The 25,920-nt window shown below is 39.6% G+C and overlaps 1 protein-coding gene across 3 annotated transcripts in view; it reads right to left on the bottom strand.

The window, feature by feature from the left end:
- Positions 1-25,180, bottom strand: part of LOC149163695 (uncharacterized) — a 411,291-nt gene extending 386,111 nt beyond the window's left edge. For 2 of the 3 annotated variants that reach the window (XM_089431820.1, XM_089431821.1), the window contains exons 1-2: positions 24,953-25,180; positions 4,885-5,165 (exon numbers count right to left, since the gene is read on the bottom strand). In XM_089431820.1, coding sequence (XP_089287946.1) covers positions 4,885-5,165; positions 24,953-24,998 — 327 coding nt within the window. In that variant the 5' untranslated portion in view covers positions 24,999-25,180. The remainder of the gene's footprint in view (positions 1-4,884; positions 5,166-24,952) is intronic. The other variant, XM_089431822.1, reaches the window with a different exon arrangement.
- Between the last annotated feature and the right edge of the window lie 740 nt (positions 25,181-25,920).

The raw sequence follows: 25,920 nt of genomic DNA, 5'->3' as shown, positions 1-25,920 counted from the left end.
AGCAGTATTCTTGGACAGCAGGTAAACATGCTACACCTTTATGCAACATATTTCCTCACCTCATTGTTTATGCGAGAACTAAATGAAAGGCTCATCGACGGAAGAAGATGACAACCCACGAAGGAACGGATCATATGAATAGAGGGAATAAGGACCCCGTTGGATTCCTTTTTCCGAGTAGAATTGTTGTTGCAAAAACGCATACTCGCCCTATTCATTTATATGTCAAACTCATAAATTTACATAAAGCAAAACGTTGGATGCAATGCATCAGGTTCTTCTTGTTAAACATTATGCTCAATACCTGGACGGCATGCTGCTGGCGGATGGCAGTCGACTCCTCCTCTCGGTACTATGCTAAGAGTCTACGTCTAAAAGCAACTTTCGAGGCCCTCTCAAAGGGAAACTATGAGGAAATGGTGCGCTTGTGCAAGCAAGTTGTCAAGCAGCTCGGAGGCCAAAACAATTATGAAACTCTCGTGCTTCTGGGCAAGGCCCTCTTCTGCGGGAACCAATACGATCACGCTCAAACTGCATACCGCCACGTTGTTGATCTCAACCCATCAGCCCTGCGAGCTTGGCAAGGGGCTTGCTGAATTGTATGAAGCATCTGAAAATTTTGATAAGGTTCTGAAGGCCGAGGTGTATTCCAACAGACAGTAAGGTCTACGCAACAGCAAGCAACGTGGAGGGTTAATAGCGAATGGAACACACGCCGGTGTTAACGCGTTTCAGCGTTCAATGGATGGGGCAGCGATCAATATATGTTGTGTTCAATGTAATACACAAGACAGCGTAAATATAAGAACTGCGTTAACATCTACAGCGTTCAAACCTCAATGGGGCAGCGTTAAGGATAAACAATCATATAGATAAGCAATGGTAATGGCGGTATGGTAAGCAACCATAAGAATAATGTATGCGGGTGTATACCATAGCGTATATCACACAGCCTCCAATGGCGCAAACAATGGCAGACAATGACAGACAACGGTTATGGTAGAGAGCCCAGAGAGCGCAGAAAGGAAAGGAGGGAATATGGCACAGACAATAATTATGGCAGAGAGCCCAGAGAGCACAGTGGACAGACTCCACAGGGAGAAGTGGACATACTACAAGAAAATGGCAGAAAGGAGTTACATCTAATTTCAGGAGCTGGCTCTGATACCATGTCAGGCCAGGCAGTAACTCCACAAAATTAATTCGTATGATTCCTTCAGGTAGGCCTTTATTATATACATGAGGGAGACTACTCACTTCATCTCCCGATGACTGTTCATATTTCTTATTATTTATTTACATCAATTGTATTTATTCAACCAATCCTGATGATTAGGTGTCAATAAATACCTTTTCGCCATTACGAAGCATTTCTTGTAGCAACTTTGTCAAACCTTTCATGTCTGCTTTTAAACCATTCTTCAAATCTTCCATGTCTGATTTTAAACCATTCTTCAAACCATCCATCTTAGATTCCATTTCATTTTTGGTTACTCTTTGTGAGAGCAAAATTTGTTGCACTTAGTCTCGTAATTTTGATATATCATGTTGCATTTCTTCCCTTCTTCATGTGTCGTAGAAGAGCTTTCTAGTTGTTTACTAGGTGTGTCCATTTTTTTGTTTCGAGACATTTTGAAATCAAACAATGATATCCATACTTCATTATGCGCTTTGTATCACTTCAAACTGATTTTCAAACAAAAGTTATGCAAAATTTAAAAAATACACACGTTTTTCTTGCTTTTTAGGAACTAGATATTGCAATTGTTGTATCTTTGTAATTACAAATCTCCGAGATCTGAAATTTCGTCTTGTAGAAGAATCACATGCCCAATCTCCCACGATGACCTGATTATACACTGGTTTGATAGAAAGAACTTGTACGGAGTGCCACGTGTCACTGTTTCGACCTTCGGCCCTGAAAATGATACCCAAAAAACTTCAATCTGTCCTCTTTCCATCACTTTTAAGTTTTTACGAAATTCAAATCCTATGCTCAGAGAGAAAGTTATGACGATTTTCCCTAGGTCCCCTGTTTGAGATGGAATTCTAGAGCCTACAAAAACCCTAATTTCCTCAGATCATATCTTTGAAAATATAGTGAGACAAGATCTGAAATTCATACTGAAGTTCACCAAGATTTCAGCGCCACGTGGTTGCAATTTCAGCTTCTGAAGCTTCATAGAAAAATTTATAGTGAAAATGCCACGATGACCAGTTTGAAGCAGCAAAACCCTAGAATCCAAAGCTTTGATACCAAATGTTATGCAACCAGCTCACAAATAGATAGATCAATGACTTAAAAGTTATCCTCTTCGAGAGGGAAACCTCATTTACAGTACATAAATGAACAATTCTTAGATGATTTAAATGAAAAAACCTCCTTTCTATATATACGAGTCTAAGGGGTCACAATATAATCAGAGCCTACATAACAATAATAATGTAACAGCACAATAATAACAATAGTGGGCTTCTATGGGGCACAATTATAACAATATGGGGACTACAATGGGCACAACAATAACAATAAGGGGCTACACTAACAATAATAATAAGGGGCTACACTAGTTTATAGGGACCTAATATACAAAGAAAATTTTCTCCTACATTTTGCAGCGAGTTGGCAACCAAATAGCCAGCATCCCCTACTAGCCACCATTAGACAATGATATGTCATGTGCCCCCACCATTTGCATCGACAATGTGCCTCTCATCATCTGGCATTTACACTTGGGTGAAGGTGGGTTGCTATTCAAAAGGTATTTTGATCATTTTGCAATCAAATGCTTATACTTATTTGTTTAGGGCATTTAGTATGGATAACGAGGTGATCTGGAAGATTGACAAACCTTGACTGTAATTTTATTCTTTCACCTTACCAAGGGGTTAATCTTGACCCTAGTCTAGTGGGACCTCCCTTAAGGCCCTTTGGGTTATAGGAAGAGCACTACTTGGAAAGCCATGATTGAGATAGCGTGTTTCATTCTCCCTATACCATACTTAACACTTTCCATGCCACATTACAAGCCCTATATCTCACCTCCATTCTTCGAGTACAACTTGTCATTGGTTCTTGGGGATTTGGCACTGATATGCTCACATACCTTGAGTAGGGCCCAAAAACTTTGCCCTGGGGGGTTGATTAGCTAAAAGAAAAGAAAAAGTATAACTTGGCCACAATGAAACAAAGAAAGAAGATCAAAAGGTAAAATATGGCCACGACATAAAGATGTGGGAAAAAGCCTAGCATGAGCTCTACCTCCCTCATATGGACCATCACCTAGTAGCTAAGCACATGATGCTCCATTACATCAAAAAGGAACCCTTGCATGTCCTGAACCCTAATGAGCAATAAACTGACTCATCTTAAAGCGGTAATAAAATTGTTGCATCATTAAAAGCAAGCTCTAACACTTGAGCTACAAACACTAACAAAAGGAATAATCAAGAAGAAGTAAAACGCGCACAAGAGGAATGGAAAAATTAGGCCGAGCTTGTAACTTATGCATCCACAAATTCTCTCTCCTCACAATCTATCCACTGAAGATGTGAACACCCCCATCAACTGGTCCCTTTGCCATGGCACTTGACCATGCAATCTTATCCCCTCCATTAACACGTTATTATACACCAACACCTATCAATTGAAGAGCGGACCAAGGAAATGTTACTTCCCCTTAGGGTTGGAAGCACCAAATGGGGTTGACCATTAACTACCCCTACCAAGGGAGAAAACACCTTCGCAAGAACTTGGTCCAAATTTCGGAAGGGGATCTTTGTTTGAAGGAATTAATATGCCCTTAATATTCAAGTTTGGTTCACTTAGATGCATTATTGATCTTAGTCCCTAATGGATGGTTGCTTTCACTAGAATCCATGTTGTTTTTGTTAGGTGGATCACTACACCCAGGTCTTGAGGGCACCCACTCCACACGTACCCAGGCCTTTCAGAGAAGTACATTGGCCTAAATCATATGCAGCGTTGAGATACTGGAGCCACCTAAGAGCACTAGCAGATGACACATATCGCAAAGTGACTACAGAACCTAGGATGTTGGTCAACTTTAACCTTGCTTTGAGGATTCTTCATGATGACACTGTTACCCAGGAGCTTTGAAAATGTCGCTCCTCGCTCCCGCTCCCAAGTAACCTTGCTCCCAATGCCTACTCATTGTTGTACTTTTTATAGTCTAATTGGCCACTTGGAGACTAGCAACTAGTGAACATCAATGTTACAAGTGAAATAAATTAGATCACAGTATTCTAATCATTTTTTCCTGGATTGTCAGCCCTTCTCCCATCTTCAGAAGTGAATGGCACACTGTAGAATTGATGGGATCAGAACAATAAGAAAAGTTGTATGAAGTAGTTTGGCTTCTAACACCTTTTTCAATAAAATTAAGCTTCAGAAGAAACCAATGCCTTTGTCTGGTGCTAGTAGCTACAACTATAAATATAAATATGTTTAATAAACTTTTAGGACAAGATTTTGAAAATTTTTTGAAGTACGAACAGCATGTATTCAAAATTCTAGCCTGTATAGGAACCAAACTATAGATGTATTCAAAAGCCAAGCAGATAAATCATAGGTTCATAAGCAATGATAAGTTTTATTCTGCTGTAAATTTTTTCCATATTTTGTCCCGCTTACATAACCATTCATGAACCTATTCCAAAAGTTTCATCAATAACAAATATGGCAATTGGTATCAAATATACAAGATACAAGCTCAGCTATAGGCTGCCTAACATGAAAGTTTACTAACCACCAAATTACAACATTAAAAAACACTATATGTAAAAAGTACCCTCAGACAGAAAATATAAAACATTTCCATCTTTTTCCCAAAGGGTGAATATACAAATATATAAAAACTTTACCTGTAAAGTGTTTGTGTTGAGCACATGAACGTCAACAAACATTGTACTCTGATCACTTCCACCTATAACCCATAAGTCTCGATCACCTATAAGTGTTGCAGTATGGTATGCCCGCGGAGAAAATGGCACTTTCTGTTGAAGTTGGCTCCACTGTTCTAGGTCCAGGTCAAAAACCCAAAGATCATCAAAAAATAAATTGCCATTGCGACCCCCAAGGACAAATAATTTATTTCCAACAAGTGTGGTTGTATGTCCAGCTCGACCCTTGAGAGCAGGATGACCTACAAAATAACGAAAGAAAAGGTGCATTGTTTAAATCTCAAAGACAGTACCACTGGAACAACAATGTGTGGAATATCTTAACAGCAACACAGAAAAATTCCACTGTGCATAAAACTAATGACATAAAATAACTTCATCATGAGAAAATGAAAACATTCACACATGGTTACAGTCATAGTAACGAACACAAGAATGAGCCAAATCCACCCAGCACACCATAAATGCAAGTGAAAATAGGAAATATGTCCCCAAACACTATAACTCCGCTCATGGCTGAAATGTCCCAGACCTCAATCAGAAATTTCAAGAAGATTTCAATAGCCATGGAAATAGAAGGTAAGCATCCTAATGCACAACATTTTCAATTACATTTCCCTCAGGGAAGGAATATTTCTCATTATTGAAGGAGTATAATTCATACTTATCCAGTACGTAGACCAATCTCAAATGAATAGTTATTTTGCTCCCTGCAAGCTCATACTTGTCATCGCATCATTGTGGTGTGCTTTGCATGGAAACCTCATGCAACAGAGTACTTCAAACAATGTGCCTTGTATCTTTTGTCAGTCTTAGAACAAATCTTAGATAGAGATAATTTCGAACTTCTTTTGGCTGCTTCATGAGATTTCTCAGCCTTAGTCATATCGGCTTAGATTTCCAATACACTCACAATTACATCAGCATCTTCCATCACAAGTTCATGCTCCTATTAACATGGCTTCTCCTTGATGATGAAGTGATATCAGGGTATGTTCCAAGTTAGGGTTGTAACCTGTCTCCTTGTGAACATGATGAAAAGGTCTTATAAAACACTAGTCAAATCCGTGACCTGATTATACCACAAAAGGAAACGAAAACAAATTGAAAGCTGGCCTTTTCCATTAACTGAGACATTTCGGATTCTTTGAGGCCATGTCTGAGGCTTCTCAGCCTTCTACCACTAGTCCTGAGGCCTTTCGGCCCTCTTGCAACAAAACTGAGGCATCCTCGGCCTTTTAAAACTCGGACTGAGGTTTGGACTGAGATCTTCTCCTGTAGTTTTCCTTAGTCAGACTTCGGACTAGTTCAATCCTACACCTAGGGCTTCATTCCTCACAATTAACCTTGGCCACAACATACACATTTGCAAACAGAGATTTGGATAAGGGCTTCTTCAAGGCTGCTCCTTTCGAAGTTCGAACCATGCTCTGATACCATGTTGATTTTTAGTGATTTCCTTAACTGAATATTACTGCCAATGATTCTTAACCAATTCATCTTATGCCACACTCATCATTAAGTAATTATACAAGAAAAATCATCAACTGTGAAACACTAATGACAGTGAAAACATGAAGAGACAGCCAAACACAAGAAACACAAAATTTGTTGATAAGTGGTTGTCATTGATGTCAACCCAAGCAGCACCAGGAGATCCCCACCTTTGTCCGACTAATGTGACACGGCAATTCATAGTTTTTGGTGTTAGGATGGATTCTCCTCGTCAAGCTGTTTCCGGTGGTATGTGGCACGTCACGTAGTTCTTCACAGTTTGAGAGATATTCCAGTTTGAAGTTGAAGACCCCAATTTGTAGGTAAAAACCCAAAGGATGATGATGTGGCACTCTCCCATTGGCTAGCTCTTTATTAAATCAAGGAAGCAAGGTATTTCATCAATATTATGGTTAAAATGTTTCATGAGGGGTCTCAATAATTAAATTACAATCTATGAAGAGTTTTGTTCCAAGTCAAAATATTAGAACTCGATCCCCAAGTGCCAACGGCTTCATTTCTTGGGCTTCAAATCAATTCAAAAATCCTTCTAATATAGGCATTGTTGCTTCCTATGAAGCCCCTTTCTATCCAAAGCAAAAACTATAAAAAGGAATTGAATCAATCTTCTAAGGTATGCACTATGATGAATATCTTTTGACTAAGTGACCTCTGAAATTCAACTTCAGCCCCTGTGGAGACAGTGCAATATCAGCAGAGAGGTTTTTTTTTTTTGGTTTTTGATTTTGGTTTGGGTTTTCGTTGTGGTCCATTGCAGGCAGAAGTATTGCAGCCATCTTAGGACTTCATTCAAACACAACTGATGCAAATGTTTTGTTATTGATTTGGCTCCAAAGATGACCGAAAATTCTGATTATGGAATCAAACTTTTGTGGCTCTCTCACCTGAATTTGGATTGCGGACCCTTGAAGATTTGTAAGACTTTATCTCTGCAATATAATGCTCACACCTGTGGTTGGTTTGGTACAGGATCTCAATATTTCGGCCTCCATCTAGGGTTTCGAGTTCACGGTTCCATGCTAAATATCTCTCAGAATTTCAGCCCTCATTTAGGGCTTAATTTTGATCTCTGAAGATCCCCATTCCTTGTGGCTCCAGGCATCAAACTAAGGACAGTTTGAGGGCTATTCCAATGGTCTATCTCTGCGGTCATAAGTAACATCATTTTCTGTGGTAGCATTTGTAGTCCTGAATTAGGATTTTTGGTTCTCCAAAAGACAGATGACTGAACAATTTGGATCATATCTCCAATGTGGATCTGTCAAGGGCAATAATAATAGCCAAATCTGAACATGGTGTGAGCCATGTGGTTCCAACTTCGGCAATTTGTCTCCTTGACTTCGGCCCTTTAGGGCATCAAAGTCTGAGCAAAAGAGGAAGGCAGATCTATGTTGATTTATCTCTGCAGCCACGGTATATTTTGAAGAATCATATCAAGACATTTCTAAAGCCTGGAACCACCCACGGAGGGATTCTGTATATCAAATGAACTGCAGTCATTCTTGAATCTGGACTAGAATTATCACAAGATCAAATGATGACCTGAGTATACATACCTGTTTGTATAGAAGTGATGCTGACTTCTTTCCTATATCTGCTCTTGACCTATGAAGCCTTGAAGCAGCAATCAAAAGACAGAAGGAACATACACTTGAAGTTCTAACCATTCACAAACAGCATTTGTATTCAATCATCTTTGGAAGGGTCTTGCAGCTCTCAAGGAATGGTCTTTGTTGAAAGAGGAACAGTAGTATATGTTGTTATATGGTCATTCTGTAAGGAACCCTAACCAGTAGGGTAGAGCAGATCGAATTGCATTTTAGAACAGAGGTTTCAATATGTGTGTGTGTGTGTGTGAAGACCCTAGCAGTAAGAATTGTAATAACATAGACTGAATCAAAGCCTTTATTGCGAAGATAATTCGATGGCAGCATCAAGGGCTTGTGTCTCATAGCAAAATCTCTTGTAGCCTACAACTTTTGAGCAGTTAAGAATACATTGATCAAGAGACAGGTAGTGTCACTAGCAAATTGCAGTTGTTAAAGTTTGTTCAAGAAGGAAGCGCTTTCATATCTAGCTCATCAATGATCTCAGTGGCAGGTGTTTAATTGAAAGCAGTTATCATTCATCTACAAGCAGTTTGTTCGTCATTTTTTACTGAGCAGTCCCATTATTGCCATCAGCAGTAAGGATAGAAAAAGTTTATCATCATTACTACAGCAGTCTCATTACTCTTGTCAAAGGCTTTATCATTGTGTAAGGGTACCTTGGGCTTTGTCATCTTCAGCAGTATAACAGCCACGGTTACATCAGCAGTAAAGGCAGAAAAGCACTCAAGTCTTCATCATCAGCAACATCCTCACTTCAGAGACATTTTCATTGTACAGTTGTGCTATGTAAAGTCAGAGTGTTGTGAAAATTTTGTAAAGGCATTATTGTACAGGGAACTGCAGGAATTGTTTGGACTTAGGGCTTGTTGTCGAGACAAGGGTTTAGGTCTTAGGGTTTTGGTCAGTTGAAGTAAAGTCGTTGTATATCATTGTAAGTAGACCACTATCCTTGGTAGTGGAGTCCACAATATTGTGTTAATTTTGGTCACTTTCAAGGTAGTAGGGTGGTGCTAGGGAGGTGGTTGAAGCCACCTTCAAGGTGGTAGGGTGGCGCTAGGGCAAGTTGGAGCTTGCTAGGGTGTTGGAGCATCCTTTCAGCTGACTGCTGATAAAACCAGAGAATTGGGGCATCCTTCCATTGGGAGCTGGAGAATGAATGTTTTTCTAGAGTTCTAGGGAGTTGGGGTTTTTTTTCAGTTGGAGTTGAAGATTAAAAGAACTTGTTTGAAAAGCGTCCGGTCGTTTTTGACCTAGAGGGGGTTTTCCATCTAAAAATTTATTCTGTCTACTGTCTACTGTTTATTTATGTTGTGAATTATTATTGAAGATTAACTAATGCTCTGAAAAGATTAATAAGTTACTAATTGTTAAGAAATACTGATTCACCCCCCTCTCAGTATTTCCAACAAAATTTACCCTATGAAACCCCCAAACCATGGGAAAAACCCAACAACCTTTTCTTAGAGAAATTTGTCCATCCAACAAGAGATGCAATCTGAAATTTTCCAGTGAAACCAAATCAAACTGACAAGTGATCAAACAGAGATAAAATTCATCCTTCGGAAATTTCAGCCTCCTGCCTCAAAGAATTTGTCCTCCTCTCATGCTTCAGAAATTTCCTCAGATTCGTTCTCTTACTCTGCCTCAGATTGGCCAGAAATTCTGTCTCAAAAGATGGCTTGTTATGATCCAAATATCTGCCCAAATGGAGAGAAAGAGTGGCCTATTTATAGTGAACAAAAGTGCCCCAAACAGTGTGACTGGTGCGCTGAGCCAACATGAGCAGATTGGGGCCAACCTTACATTTTGGAGGCATAAATTCAATATTTAAAAATTCAAAATTCCCTATTTTTAAAGCCGACATGAACATGTCTTACATATATTTGGAGGGCTAAAATATCAATTATGAAGACCGACCATAGCTACAAAATTCAACATATGGCACATTCATATCCATTACATAGTCCAGCATCAAATATCAAAACAAATCTCAAACGGGTATTCAATTTGGTGCATTGAAACTCACAAGTAAATTTCTCTGCATCCAAGACAACATGCATTATTCATTATAGTGAGTTAACTAAGACCCATTTCCTTGTGAAAATTCTATCACTGCAGCAACTGATTTATTTTTCCTACTTATTCCACAATAAGTTATTTATGAAATTACTTCAATAAACATTAAAATAAAATACTGCTGCAGATATCACACCATAATACAGAAACAAGCATATGCAAAAGCATTAACACATTGACACAGATATTTTGCACAACAGTCCCCGGAAAAACCCAACGTGGGAAAACCGGTGCAGCAAGGGATGATTTTATTATTCAGCAATTCTTCTGTACAACAGGGTGCCAAACTGGCTTACCCACAGAGAAATAATTCTCCAGCACTTCTCCCAATCCCAACGTCAGTCCGGCTGACATCTGCGTGGCTCTCAAACCCTCTGCGTCAACCCCTGCTTGACTATGTCAGCCCTGGGCCTCTCTGCGTCACTCACGCAAGCCCAGCAAGTGGCTGCGCAGTCTTCCTCTATGTCTACCTAAAAAGCCCAGCGTCTACCTCTACGCTGATCTCCAGTGGCTGATCCCGCCTCTCTGCTCCATACTTGCTGCCTCTTGACTGCTCACCAGACCACTGGTTCAATTTCTCAGCTAACCCCGCTCCAGAAATTGAACTGACTGGTCTCCCTCAGTGTGTTCTCCAAGTGACCCTCAAGCCTCCTCTTATACTTTTCTCGTTGACAAATCAACAGCTGAGATTAAGTCCCTAATCAACGGTTAAGATTAGATCTGGCTTGATCCATGACTTTTGGACCATTCTAACACAGTTTTATATTAATATACATTAATATTTTATTTTCCCTAAGTTTAGACTTAGGGACTCCATTAAAAATATTAATTATTTTAATATCTCCCAAACTGTTTAGAATCTGCCCAAACCCTTTCTGGGTATTGGAGATCTCATGTGCCTTAGCCTCTCCACCAATTTTCATGGCTAGAGCACATCCGATGCTACCCCAAATCAACATTCCTCTCATTACATTTACACCTATAACATTTCTAAGGTGGAATATTTTCACTAAAGAGTGAGACTTACCTTGCAGAAAGGAAAAGTGAAGAAAAACGTGGGTTTATCCTAATGTTAAACGCAAATAAACCACTGAAACTCCTGACTAGGTGATATGAGCTGAGGTGGGAGCAATCAAAAGTGCGGAACTCAACCATACAGAAACAGGACTTGCTCAGAAAAATGAATGATTCCATTAAATTCAAAAATTCAACTTGATCACTAGAACACTAAGGGCACTGTTAGATACGAAGGGAACTCTTCAATATAGTTGACACCTTCTGTAACTTCCCATGTGGAATATAGGAGCAACAATCACATTCCTGGATGGGGGTTACAAATTCAAATGGATACACAAAAAGATAAAATGTGCTAAAGACATGTCAATATAAGATGTAGACATTAAATTTTACTACAAGATGAAATAACACCTAAACACATTAGTATTTGCAAAATATGATGAGTATAATCATTTCTAAAAGTAAGTGTGAGCCCAAAAGATCCTTGGTTGTTGAAGTTGATTTGGCAAGCTAAGGAAACGCAAAACTAGAGAGCAATAATAGTAATTCTATTGATTACAACGATGGGCACGAGAGCAAAGGCGAACACAGCGAAGGATTGCTCGTTCTTGGAGCATGGAACTTAAAAACAGTTGTGAGAAAGATGAATCTATTGGTAAGCACACAGCCATAGGAGCAGGAAAAAAACCTCAGCGACATATTTTAAGTTCAACCGCTATCTCAAATATGCACTAGGTAAATGAAGATAATTGTCTCCCATTCAAGGGAGTGAAGCAAACTCCTGCAAATCATCATAGAGAAAAGGAACAAATTTTTAATCCATGAAAAACTCAAAAATCAGATTTGAGGGTTTTTAACTGCAAGACAAGTAAAAATTCCTCCGAGCTAGGAGTGAGAGCAAATAATCAATCTGTTATTCCAGGACAGGATCAGAAAAATTCAATTTTCCTTTTGGTGGCCAAACTTTGTCTGTAGCAAACAAGGCAACTTTATCTTAAGTTTTCATGGGGTATTCAATCCTATTTCTTGGACAAGTGGAGCCCATCTTGAGGGCATGTTACCCCTCTTGTCAGCAAGAGTACATACATTTTTTCAGTGCAACATTCATCACCATTGTAAACCCAAGGTCACAAGTCAAAAGCCATGCAAAAACCATGTGAGGCCTTGTATTAGGTATCCCAGACCTGTGTCATGTCTTTAAATTTGTATCTAGTTGTTTGGTCATACCATGACCGTTTCACCTAAGTCACTTTCGTCCCTAACCAAAAAAAGAGCTTTTGGTGGACTCTCTTGAGGACTCATGGTTTTATGGAATCATGCATTTGTAGGGGTGATCATTGGAGTATGGGCTAGTCCAACCCACCACAAGATGCACATATGTCATTCCACATGGTTAGAGTCTTATCGAGTCTGTATATGACCTTGGCCTTGGTGCAGTATTCCTCATGACAGCTCATAGCATAGCAATATGATAACTTTCAAGTTTCCCAAGGAAATTCACAATTTCCAATGCAAATTTTTGGTCCAAGTGGTTAAAATTCAACCAAATTTCATATTGTAGAGCATAATTAGAGGATTCCATTCCATGTGGAATTTTCCTGTTTCAGGCATCTAGTGGCTAGTTACAGCTTGGTCAAACTTGGTCAACATTAAAAGAAAAGTTTCCAAGGGACGTTTCAGGGAAAGTGTTCGATAGAATTAGGCATGCAATACATCAAAAGTGATCAGGACAGAGAGATTAAAAAAAAACAAGTGCCAAATTTTGTAGAGAAATCACAGCATTACAAAACCAACACAGGGGCAGGATCAATGATGCACGAAGTGGGGACGGAGTGGGGACTTTTTTTGGAAGCGGGGACGCGGAAGCGTCATTTCCCAAGAATCTAAGAAGCGAAGAGTCTCCGAAGCGTCTACTATATATATTTGCAATTTTATTAAAAAAAATCCAAAATACCAAATTAGTTGTAGAAGACATGAACACATGCATAAATCAAGATAGATATGGCATCCATTGTACATCAATGATTAATTATTCTAGCATCAACCATCTAGAATTTAGATTCCTTTTCTCTTGTCTAGCCTTTGCCTCTACTTCAATTCTATAGGGATATTAGTCAACATTGCCTAATTTTGATCAAACAGCCTATTCCAAGCCTTATGATATGGTAGAGAACGCTTAACATGCCTGATCAATGATTTTGACTTGAGTGAAGGGTACATAATTGCTAACACCGTGACAAATAAGTTCAACAATCAACAACACCAACATTGGGGTACATATAGGGCTTGGTGCTCTTGATTAAATGCCAATCACATGCCCTCATACATGATATAATCCAATGAAACGCCACAATCCCATTGATCCTGAAAACTATTAAGTCTGTTGAATTTTGAATGGGATATGAAATTATATTTTCTCCATATGAAGTCTGATAAGGTTGGAACCACTCTCAAACATCCTGAATCATTTCATGGTAATGTTAAAAAATTAAGTAAAAGGATGGAAATGAAAGATAAAGGAGAGTTTCACTTTTACTTTAAGAATTTAACATTACCATTAGGGAGCTTCTAGGAAGCGTCTAGGGAGCATCAAGAGGCACCTTGGGAGTATTCGGAAAGTGTAGTTCCTCACATAACAAATTGAAATTTCCCAAAAAAAACAAAAAAAGGTCTCGCGAAACTATGTGAACCGTCCACCTTCTTTCAGATCCGCTCGCGATCCGCAGTGGATACAAGCCCGAACCTCAACAAATCTACACCCGATCCATTCTGGATCTGCGAATCAAGCAACAGGAACAGCCAATTTTCCAGGAATTGCCAAAAAAAGGCAGAATCGCCGATCCAATTTTTGGATCCGCAGTTCCGCCAAAGGATCGATGGCGGATCCGTACAGGACACAATTCTGCCTCCAGATCCTTGGAGGGGGGGACGGTTCCTGCAACTATGGGCAGGATGATGTGGCATATAGGGTAATGATGTGGCAAAACAAAGATAGACTCAGTACAGAGCAAGTCCTACAAAACAAAACCAAGGCTCTGGAATTGCCAAATTAGCTAAGACGTCGGAGATCTAGTGGACAGGTGACCAATTCGAACTTGCAAGAGGAAAATCAAAATGAATTTAAGTTGAACTAGTTGTTGGGGGTCAAAGTAGTCATTGGGATTGACTCAACTAGTCGTTATACTCATCATGGACCAAAAAGATAAGTAATGGAAAAAGGAAACAATCGTTATAACAAATTTATTCTTCAAGGGGCCAAATCGAGCCACTCTAGCAATTCGCACCACCTCTTTAGGCAAGTCAAAGTGGAATGTGGACCAAGCAAGGTATACATTGGAGAGATAATGCTACTTTATTGACTATTGACAACCAAAAATCATTTTCAAAGGGAACGCATCGGCTTTTTTGGGGATTTTAAGTCAAGTTGACCCCCTTGGCGAATTGTTAAAATTATTTATTTTCAAGAAATTAAAAAATTGCTAAGTCCCAACTTGAGAAAGACTAGAAATATTTTGTTATCAAGAGTCTTACTAGCATTAGAAATTTTTCTATAAAGGCTAGGTTCTCCTCATTTGTAAATCATTATTGTTCATTTGAGACAAGTGCTATCACAATAAAAAGCTCATGTTATTGCAAAACCTCGTGTAATTTTGTGCATTAGTGGAATTGATCATGTTTTTATTTTTCTTTTGTTATGTGATTTGAGCATTTTAATTCTAATTTCTTTAAATGATAAATAAAATTATCCTAACACTAGCACTCATTGTTATTGAGGAACAACATAGTTACATTGATAAGAACGATTCAGGGAAAACCCCACTTGTTTTTTTTGTTTTACAGGCAAGGTCAATCCAAGCTATTGAACAATTTCATGAGAAAGCTTCATTAATCTCCCAGATTTTGTATTTGACTGCACACAAGGGACGAAGGCTGGAGTCAACATTCTAAGGAGGAGTCACGCATAGGGAGATCTGAAAGTTTTCAAAAGGAATTAAGCAACAGTGAGGGCAATTTCTGAAAGGACCAAACTCATTTCCTTGATCAAAGCCACCATATCAATTTGAAATGATAGTTACTTCACATTCCAGCAAGAAGTGAGACTCCAAAGGGCATAGGTATATCGCAACAATCACTTTAATTTCAAAAATCCAAAATTTATTTTTATTTTTGCAATTAGATTAGTTAGTTTGCTTGCTGGTTTCTACTATCATATAATTCTAGCAAGCTAAAATCTTGAGAATAAGTGCCATAATTGATATATCTAGTCAAGATTTGATACAAGTTTTTGTCACACACCATTTTACACCTGTATCTAGCCATCCGTGTTGCATATATGCAGATTTGCAAGGTTGTACCTCACTAGATTTGCAATTTACAACCATCTACAACAAGTTCTACAACCACACAAGTTATCTCACCCTAGAACTTTGCATAGTACTCTGAAATTGTTTTAAAAGCAACATTTTCACTTTTTAGAGTAGTTTTATTCAATTTCCAGCCAATATAAATTGCCTAACATAAATCTAGAAATTTTTGGGTGTTTAAATATATTAATACTCACCCAAAAATCTGAAATACAATTTCCAGCTATCTAGAAGTGAACTTTCAGCCAACTTTAGGTAAAGGGGGTGCCCCAATGGCCTCTACATTAACCCTCTAACCTTTCCACCCCCTAGACTAACCCTCTAGGAGTGTCTAGACACTTGTAGGGTGGTTGTAATAGTTGTTTTAGATTGTTTCCCCCACAATTTGCACAGGTTTTACAGTATATCATACAAGACAGCTAGTTGTAATGTACTATATCTCCCTCAACAGGCACCCAAACTAAAAGATAACACTATTTTTGGTTAGGATTTTCAGAGTAGACCAAAATCCATAGGTTACATACTATATGTTTATTGAGTTTTGGCTACTAATATCTATTGTTTAAAATTCTGCTACTACAATAACTATTTTACAACTAGGCAACCGGTATAAAGTGAATCCCTCCACCCTATTCGACACCACAAAAAGCACTGGTCTTGCACCAAAATTGTTGGAGGTTATTTAGGGAATCCTCCCTTGGCTGTTTAGGAGGTGTTGGGCCTCTATAGCGGAGCTTGGGTTGAAATGACAATGGATCCCTACCCTGTGTGTGGTTGCTTGGACTTTAGCAACATTGTTAATTTGATCGGTAACATTTTTTGGCATCATTGTTGGGGATAAGATCATTCAACTTGCTCATATACAATATCACTCCACTTTGGTAAGTTTTTTATTCATGTTTTGTACTTTGATGACATTATTTCTTTAGAGGACTAACCTGCGGGATCTCATCTAGTGACTCCAACTAAGGGGACTCCAACAAGACCCAATCAAAAAAAGGTACACAACAAGGTCTTCTAACCAAAGTGAGTTAATCTTTGTTCCTGAACCTAAATTATTTTATCAATGTCGAAAAGCTAAATGTTGAAAATAATAGCGAGAAAGGGTACCTTGATTTGTGCCTTAATCAAAGGGACCACAACGAGTTTCTCCTTAGCATGCTCAAGTTTCCTATAAGTTAGGACAAATTCCTAAGATCTAGGAGAATTCCTAGAAGTTAGGAGTTATGAAGCAGTTAACCGATGTGTTTGTTGTCGCCTAAAATGTACACCTCAATGTGCAAAATCCCAATCCCACCAAGTGTTATCTTAGAGGCACAACCCTCAAAGAAAGGGTTGTTACCTGTTCCCTACTCACTCCGTTTAGGATTTCTCCTAGGCAAACTAAGGGGGGTAATCCATAAAGGATGAATGCAGAAGGAAAACTTGTTGAATCAACAAGCCTAGGAGACTAAGGGCAAGGCCACTACCTCTCTAGATAACTTGGACTTAGATTAATTTAGCAAGTGAAATTATTAATGAGCAACGTATGTGTATCTTAACAAGATGGATTCAATTGAGATTAATGTAGCAATAATAAGATTAGCAGATGTAAACCAGTGCCTTATGATCAATGCTCAAAACATTATATCACTTGCACAATGTAAAAACTTCAAGTTACTAGATAAGCAGTGCTACAAGACGAATGTTAGTAAGAGGTGATGGACAAAACTAAAAGTATGAGCAATAACTTGCAATAATGAAAAGAACTTGTACTTAGCTTCAAAGAAATGCTCAAAATATATATGACAATAGAACGAGAAACGAAATTATATGACAAGTACAAAAGCAGTAATGTAAACTTGCAAGAAAAGATTAAATACTCAGCTAACAATATGACCAATGAGAGAAAGTTAGAATGAATGCAAGACTAAGCCAAATGAGATGCAATATCTTGATTGATTTTAATTAAGATGCCTAATCTAGGTGAAAGCCTTCTCCTCAATTGTTTTGAAACAGGTCTTAAACAAGGTTGTAGAAAGAAGTCCTGGGGAAAGAGGCTAAGGCCTCATTAACGATACCTACCCAGGAGTTCTAACGACCCAAGTGCCTCTGTTCCTACAAGGGATTGCCCACAAGAGAACTGCAAGGTCAATTGTTTTAACCGTTGAGTAAGGGTCAAGCTTCTCAAATTGAATAGTGGAGAAGGTGTGCCTAAATTTCTATTCAACCAAGCTTATGCTTGGAGGTAGATTTTAAGATGCAAGTTAAGATATAAAATGTAAGATGAGAATGGAATGTTTCAGTAAGATATAATGATATCAATATTACTTCAAGGAAAGTAAAATGCCAATACGTTTGTAATCACAAAGTAGATAGATACTTCAAAACACAAAATTACTAGCTACAGACAATGATCAATGAAACAATAGGAAATACTCAAAGAAACAATGATGATTAGAAAGTGTTAAAGCAAGATCTCACAATGCCTTAGAAAAAGTGTTCTTGAGATTATTCTTCACTCATTTAGACAGTTGGAATAAGTAAAGATTATATAGTGAAATTACACTTATTAGATGGCAGATGAGATTGCTAACAAGAAATGAAAGAAATCACTACTTACATCTACCAATTACACTTGAAACAAGACAAGAGATATCCAAATATGATTAGACCAAGTAGAAGATTAGAGATGCAATTAGAAATTAGATCTAGGATGCAAATGATACTAAATGCAAGAGGAACAAGTTAGTAACTAGATCTAAAGTTAGTGAATTAGCAAGTCAATTAGTTCTCCCTTCTAAATAAGGAGAAAGGATGCCTTGGAACAAGGTACCAAGCTCCCTCAAGAAAACAAAAAATTTATTAATAAGATTACAATGGAAGATTCCCATTTAGACAAGAGAGAAGGGCTCTTCTTCTTTAAGGAAATTCACAATGGTGAAGCAACTTTACAGCAACCTCTCCTTAAACAATGAGGTTGATCCTTCAACAATTTTTATTAGAAACCTTCGAAATAGGTAGATCCAACTTTCTCTAGCTCACTACCTCCAAACTAGGATGAATTTACAGTCAATTAGGCTCACAAATTCAATGATCTAGGAGTTGCAATATCCTCAACCCAAAGCTCATAAAAGTTTGAGTGCTCTGCTAGAAAATGACTTGAAACCTACGGAAAGGTTCCCCGCAAAACCACAAGATTATACCTTGAAATGCCCTACAACAGAGATCCAAAAATGCTTACGGCCAAATGAAAAGCAAGCTCAAACCTTCACGACCAGCTCAAAAGTCACCTAAGATTAGATTAAATTTTATTAAATATTGAGGGTACTTTATTAAGGTTTTAAGGCTTGAATTCAAAAAAAAATCACTCAAAACTTCCTCTAATCAACTCTTTTGAATGAGTGAAAAGACCATAAGGTAAAACTTTCGGGCTTCAAGGAAAATAGTTTATAAAAGCTTCGACTGATGCGCAGAAATTTTGCTAAGGGAACAAGTTTCCAAACTAAAGGATTTTGAATTAGAAATGGCAATGAAAACCTCTTCAAAACCCCTGCAAATTGTTAAATGAGGTAAAAAAATGTGCAACAAAAACCCTCACGACTCACTGGATTAATCACAACTAAATTCTACGCCAAAATATAAATGAAATTGATTCTAACTTAAACAAGAACACAACAACTTACAGATATAATCATAAACACAAAGATGCAGCAAAAAAACACTTCATTTCATTAATAGAAAAACACTGAACTATGTTTACAAACATAAAGGAAATAAGATAGCTCAGGCGATGGTAGCTTATCTCTGAGAAGAGATGTGGCAGCTACATGCCTCTGAACTGTGTTACAATGAGGCTCAAGGGTCTATTTATTATTGGAAAACATGAGAAAACCCTAACCCAGCAAATGTAACACCAAGAGTTTGAGGACCCCGTTGGGATTAGTTGGACAGCCAACTTCTCGGGATCGTAACTTGGTCATATTATCTCTGTTTGGCGCATATGATACCTTGTTGGAAAGGTCTCTCTGAGTACTACAAGTTTCACCGCAGGCCCCTGCGTATGGCTATGGGCCTGCCGCAGACCCCAAAAAAACATCATTTAGGGGGTCAAAACTACTCTGAAAGTTCAGGACCCAAAAAACTGCTAAAAATAGTAAATGCTGAAATGAACAAGGAAACAGATGAAACTGACTGGGGAGTCTACGCGGAATAGGCGAGTGGCCACCAATATCCACCTAGATCATTCCTCCCCCCCAGGAAGCAATGGTCCCCATTGCTTGCAGAGCATCCATTAGGTGAGGAAATTTCTGTTGAACCTTGTCCTTGGTGAACCACTTGCCCTGGTGAAGGAGTTGGCCTGCTTTGACAACTCAATATAATTGTATCCTCTGTTGGTGAATGTTCTTGATCTGTGTGTCCATGATCTGATCAATTGTGGCCTGTTCCATACAATCCGAGTTGAGCTCTGTTGGTGTGAGTTGTTCTGTGATGTCAGATGTGTCCAACAATGGTGGAAAGTATGGTCGAAGGCGATCTACATTGAACATTGGGTGCAAACCAAGGAACGGTGGGATGCTGAGCTTGAAGGCCTTGTCACCGACAGCCTTGGTGATAGTGTATGGCCCATATCAAAGCGGGCGAAGCTTGCGGTGGGGTCCAGCAAGGCGCTCCTTCTGCAAATGTAGCCAAACTTTGTCGCCCACCTGGAACTTGTGCGGCACTCGATGTTGATCATGGCGTTTCTTATACTTAGCATTGGCTCTATCCAATATATCATGGACCTGCTGGCGAATGTGTTGAATGTGCTCAATGAAGTTGTTAGCCCTTTCAGCTTCGGACTGAACGTGAGCTGAATCTACCTGAGTGGCTGCAAATGGTATGGCCACATCAATGGGGCATAATGGCTGAAATCCCAACCCTACCTGAAAGGGGCTGTGGCATGTTGAGCTATGGAGAGCTCTGTTGTAGTTGTGTTGGACATAGGGGAGACTTTCATCCCACGTGCGTGGATGCTTCGAGTTGTACATGCGCAGAATGTGTACGATCATCCTATTAACAACCTCTGTTTGGCCATCAGTTTGGGATGGAAAGTCGTGGACTTAGTAAGTTTTGTATCTAGCATCGACCAGAGACTTGACCAAAATGCACTCAGGAATCTGTTGTCCCGATCTAAGACAATGGACTGTGGGATCCCAAAGTGTACCCATACTCGCTCAAAGAAGAGCTTAGCAGTGGCCTTTGTTGTGATACTCTTCTTGCAAACCACCATGATGGCCATCTTAGAGAATCTGTCGACGACCATGAAAATGCAATCGTTGTCGTGCTTAGTAGAAGGAAGGCCCGACATGTAATCCATGGAGATAGATTCCCAAGGCCGGCTAGGAGTAGGTAGAGGAGTATACAGGCCTTGCTTCTTGATGGTTGGTTTGGCAATGGCACAGGCAGTGCAAGATCTAATGTACTTCCCAACATCCTGACAAAGTTTCGGCCAATAAAAATACTTCTGCAATACCACCACTATTTTCTCTACTCCGAAATGTCCAGCGACCTGACTGTAGTGCGCCTCCCAAATCATCTTGGCACGCTCACTTGAAGGAACACAGATGTGTCCTAGGTGGCATAACAATGCATCTTGAAGGTGAAAATTTGGAACTTGCTTCCCTTCCAGGAGTGTCTGGTATATGCTACCAAATTCTAGATCGCTCTTGTAAAGATGTGGCCACCCCGATGTCTCGTGCCCACCGCGCCGCCTCAGAATTCTGCACTCAAGCCTTGCCTTGCTGCTCCACTACACTTTGCTCCACCCGACACCTGTCATCATGCTATTGTCGTTAAGGGCTCCTGTAGCCGAATGTGATCCAAGAGTTTGGGCACCTCAAGGATCCTGCCCCTAGTGTGTAGTCCTCCTGACTACAACTCGATGTCTCCCCACCTCTTCTCTAGAGGTGCATGAGCACTCATGGCACAGTCGTCATCAGTCTTGACCTCTTTCTCCGCCTTAGTTGGAGCTGCCTTTGAATCGGAAGCCTCTCCCTTGCTTTTCTTCCTGGGACACTGGGATGCATAATGTCCCAGCTCCCCACAATGGAAGCACTTAACCTTGGAGATGTCCTTCTTCTTCCTCTTCCCTTGTTGTCCAGCAGATGCTAGAGCTGCATCCTCCTCCTCTTTCTTGATTCGACCTCCCTTGCCACTACTCCTCGCCTTGGTCATCCCCCTGATCTCCTCCTGGCAAAGAGCTGCCCACATCTCCTCCCAACTAGGAAGAGTAGGCGTGCCCAAAATACTTTGGACAAATGTCTCCCACTCCTCGAAGATTGCATTCAAGGTAGTCCTGACCATAAATTCTGGATCCGGTGTAGACCCCACGAAAGTAATATGGTCGCGAATCTCTTGCAACCTGAGAAGGAATGGATCTATCTGCTCTCCCTTCTGCATCTAATATGACCGCAGCTAATTCTCCAATAGCATCTTTCGCTGCACAAAAAAGCCCTGATATAAGGTGGTCAAGGTATCCCACATCTCCTTTGTTGCGTTCTTCTCAGCAATGTGTGGTATGACATGATCTTTGGCCCCATCTAGGATCATGCATTTCGCCCTTGCCATTGCATCCTCATACTTCTCGTTCTCAGTTGGATCAACTGAGATAGCCACGGTCTTCAAGGCAAAGTCCTTGATGCGATGTCTATCCAGGACTATCATGATCGTGGCCTTCCAAATGACAAAGTTGGAAGCTCCGTCCAACTTGTCCTGATCCCTTAGTCCGTTCACTGCCATTTCAACTCCTCTTTTGGACTCCCTCTAAGTCTTGATTTCCCGTTTGGAAATCCTCTGGCCAATTATCGAACCGCTCCTCTCCAATCCTCCTTGCAACTGCAACTTAGATCTGGATTCCTTGGCAAGAAATTCATCGAGATAGTGACTCCCTCTACCTTGATCCCGCCTCCTTAGACATTGTTTTGCTTCGACAAAAATAGTGTCCCACCAATTCCTCAAATCACAATCTACCCACAGCTCCCCAAGCCCTGGCAACTAAAGAAACTGAGCCCTTCAGGCTCTGCGCAATCTCGACAAAGGTTGAATCTACTCCTCCTAGCCACAGCGTCGGTCCCTCCTAGCTGAGAAAGATCGGGCACTGCATAGGTCTAATCTGCCCCTCTCTGCCTCTGTGCTGGCCCTCCTCCTAGCTCGAAATGATGACGCAGGCTCTGCGTCACTTCTTCTTTTGTTGCTTCTTCTCTAAAACAGCGTTGTCTCTCGAGACAGCTGCTAATGCTGCAAATTTCAGATTTTTGTCAGTTCCTTCAGTCCTCGTGTGATCTGCAATGCTCTGATACCATGTTGAAATTTCTAAGTTTGACACATCATAAATCCCTACTGCATTATCTAGTTTATTATCTCCTACTTGTTCTTTCCATTAACAAGTTATTTATAAATATAAATATCGAAATAAACACAAATGCAGCCTTAACACATATACAGATCAGCAACTAAAATCACTGAGACAATCACACAAGGGAGACCGTTATTTTTGGACAATCATCCAGAGAAAAACCCAATGCGGGAAAGCCGGTGCAGCTGATATGAAGGTTTTATTATTATGCAGTTTTTGAATACAACTAGGGTGCCATAAATGGCTCACCCTTCAGAGAATTTCCTTGGCAGAAGTACCTCTCCTCGGAGACAGATATTCCGGCTGATCAACAACTGAAAGACTGATCCCACAGCAACTTAGACAGTTCCTTAGCTAGACAGCAAAAGCTGCTCCAAGCTTCTCTCTGGAACTGCGTCACCCTTTTCTGCTCTGCGTCTGCCTCTCAGCTCAGTTTGCACCATGAAAATCCCTCAGCGTTACCTCTTCAGCCCAACGTCAGCTCTACTAGCCTCTACATTGCCTGCATCGGCCTTTGCTACCTCTTGGTCTTCTACGTCAGCCTTTTGGCCCTTTGCGTCACCTACGCTGGCCTCCTCAGCCTCTGCGTCAGTCTTGGCTGCCTCTGCGTCAACCTTCCAAGGCTCTACGTTGTCTCTCCGGCACGTTCTCTGCCTCTCTGATATGTATTCTCGACCTTCTGCCGAACTGCCCCTCGCTACAACAGATCACTAGTTCAATTCTCTCAGCAAACCTCACCCCAGAAAATCAAACTGACTGATCAACTTGGTGTATTGGTGTGTCTCCAACTGACCCTCAAGCCTCCTCTTATACTTTTTCTGTTGACGATTTAACGGCCGAGATTAAGTCCCTAATCAACTGCTAAGATTAGATTTGTCTTGATCCTAGTTATTTAAAATTTTCTCACCCATATAATATTAATACACATTAATATTTTAATTTTCTTAAGTTTAAACTTAGGAACCCCATTAAAAATATTAATTATTTTAATATCTCTCCATCCAGGTGGAATTTCCCCAAACGATTTTTGGGTCTTGGAGATTTCATGTGCCTTACCCTCTCCATCAATTTTCATGGCTAGAGCACATCCGATGCTACCAAAAATCAACAAGCATACGGTTTGGTAGATTTGGCTTTAATTATAGAGGAGTATTTATATTCTCTCTTTGTAGAATGCTTTATCCTTTGTTAATGCCTTGAAATCAATCTGTAATGGACGTATTCAAAACATGAAATGTAATTTCAGCTGCTATATTATTGCATATGAGTTTTGAGTTATAATGATGTTAGAATTTTAATTCAGCCTAAGAAAGGGCTCTTTGAGAAAAGAATTTGGTTATGGATTACCCTGATAACCAAGAGAGGCATCTAGGTATGCTACATAAAGACAGTAAAACCTCCCTCTCATCTCATCTCGGTTTCTGTTAGTTTGTTAAAGCACCTGATCAGCTCCACTATGGACCTTGTCAACCTTTGCTAGTAAATCTATTTTGTAAGAAAATAATTCCAGAGATTGGATAGTACCCATCAAAGTTTCTTGCGAAGGCAGGGAAAACTAACTTGCAGAAGTTTATGTCTGCTATTTAAAGAGACCATAAATGCGTGTTTCTGAAAATCACAATAAAAAAAATGTATTCTTAAAAGACGGTACATGAGTCTGCCAAAATTTTTAATGGTATAGATGCCCACCCCAAGATTGTTTACCCAAGGATCTCCTCGAGTACTCTAAATAGATACCCCACCCGCAGCTGTTTAACTGAAGGAACTTCTTCGAGCATTGTAACCTGGCTACACTACGTTGTAATATTCCCAGATTGGCGAAGGGAATGCTTCTTGATCAGTGGAAGTATTCTACTGGAAAAGTAAAACAGCTATTTCTGTTGTCCCTGTTGAAGTTGAAGGGTAACATAGATAAAAAGCAAACACATGAAGGTTAAACCGACCCTCCTTCTAGGAACTTATTTGGCAGTCTGAATAAAAAGAGATGCCTAGCTCTGAAAAAATGTCAATCCCATTAGTTGTAGAAAACTTCAAGCATTATTTTAACTTTCGATCAAGAGGGCTTGGCGTACCTTGCAACTTCTGCCATTTCAGATTGCAGGAAGTCTTCACTGACATTTTATTTCTGCGGCCTGATTTTAGTCCAATTTGGATTCTTTCAAATTTCAGATAGTAGGGAGGGAACAGGTGCAGCCTGCAGGGGATGGCTTCTTTAGTAAGCTGGCCATAGGAGCTTTCGTTAATTTATAGTTCGGTGCCTTATTTCCGATAGGTTTTTGGCACGTTTCGTGCACATTATTCATTTTTTATTTACTTCTCCTTTTTTTTTAAACTTTGGTTTGCACGGATCCGCGGGTCCTTTTAGTTACTAGTGTTATGGTTGAGTCCCGACGGTGTAAGTGTGGGTACTCACTAGATCGTATTTTTTAGGTTACATGATTAAATTTTTATTTTCATACTAAAACATAGATTGCGCGTAATTAATCTTGTTGTAATAAATAAAAATGATAAACAATCAATTTTAGTGTTAAATCGCTTTTACACCATTTTGATACTTAAACGGATTGCCTTTAATTTCTTTGGTGTGACAAATAAAAATGGTTAAAGTTAATGGAGGTTTGCAATTAGTCTTTCTGTATTTGCAGTATCTTTTAGCAAGGCAATTTCTTGACAATATTGTTAGAGGTTGGAGGTTGGAAAGCATACTTGGTCGTATTAGTGGTATGCTTTGATAGTTGGATTATGTAACAGTTATGCATTCTAGACATTTAGTCAATACAATTGCTAATTTTTTGGCGAATTTGGGATATAAATCTCGAGCCTTAACCTTGGATGAATGCTAGCCTCCTTCTTAACTGGTAGAAGAAATTGAACTTATTTGTTCTCTTTGCAATGGAGCATCTACCACTCTGTTCTCGTTGCCTTTGATGTGCCTGATCTCAAAATCGAAGTCACTGATCATAGCCAACCACCGAGCCTGCCTACCACTCAAATTTGGTTGGTCAAATAGATATCGCAAACCACTGTGATCACTCATCAA

The sequence above is a fragment of the Pinus tabuliformis genome, chromosome 5_1 (genome assembly GCF_031772625.1).
Source record: "Pinus tabuliformis cultivar Carrire ecotype Pingquan chromosome 5_1, CPIR1, whole genome shotgun sequence".
NCBI lineage: Eukaryota > Viridiplantae > Streptophyta > Pinopsida > Pinales > Pinaceae > Pinus > Pinus tabuliformis.
Note: the sequence above shows the minus strand (reverse complement) of the source record. Positions and strands in the feature narration are given on the sequence as shown.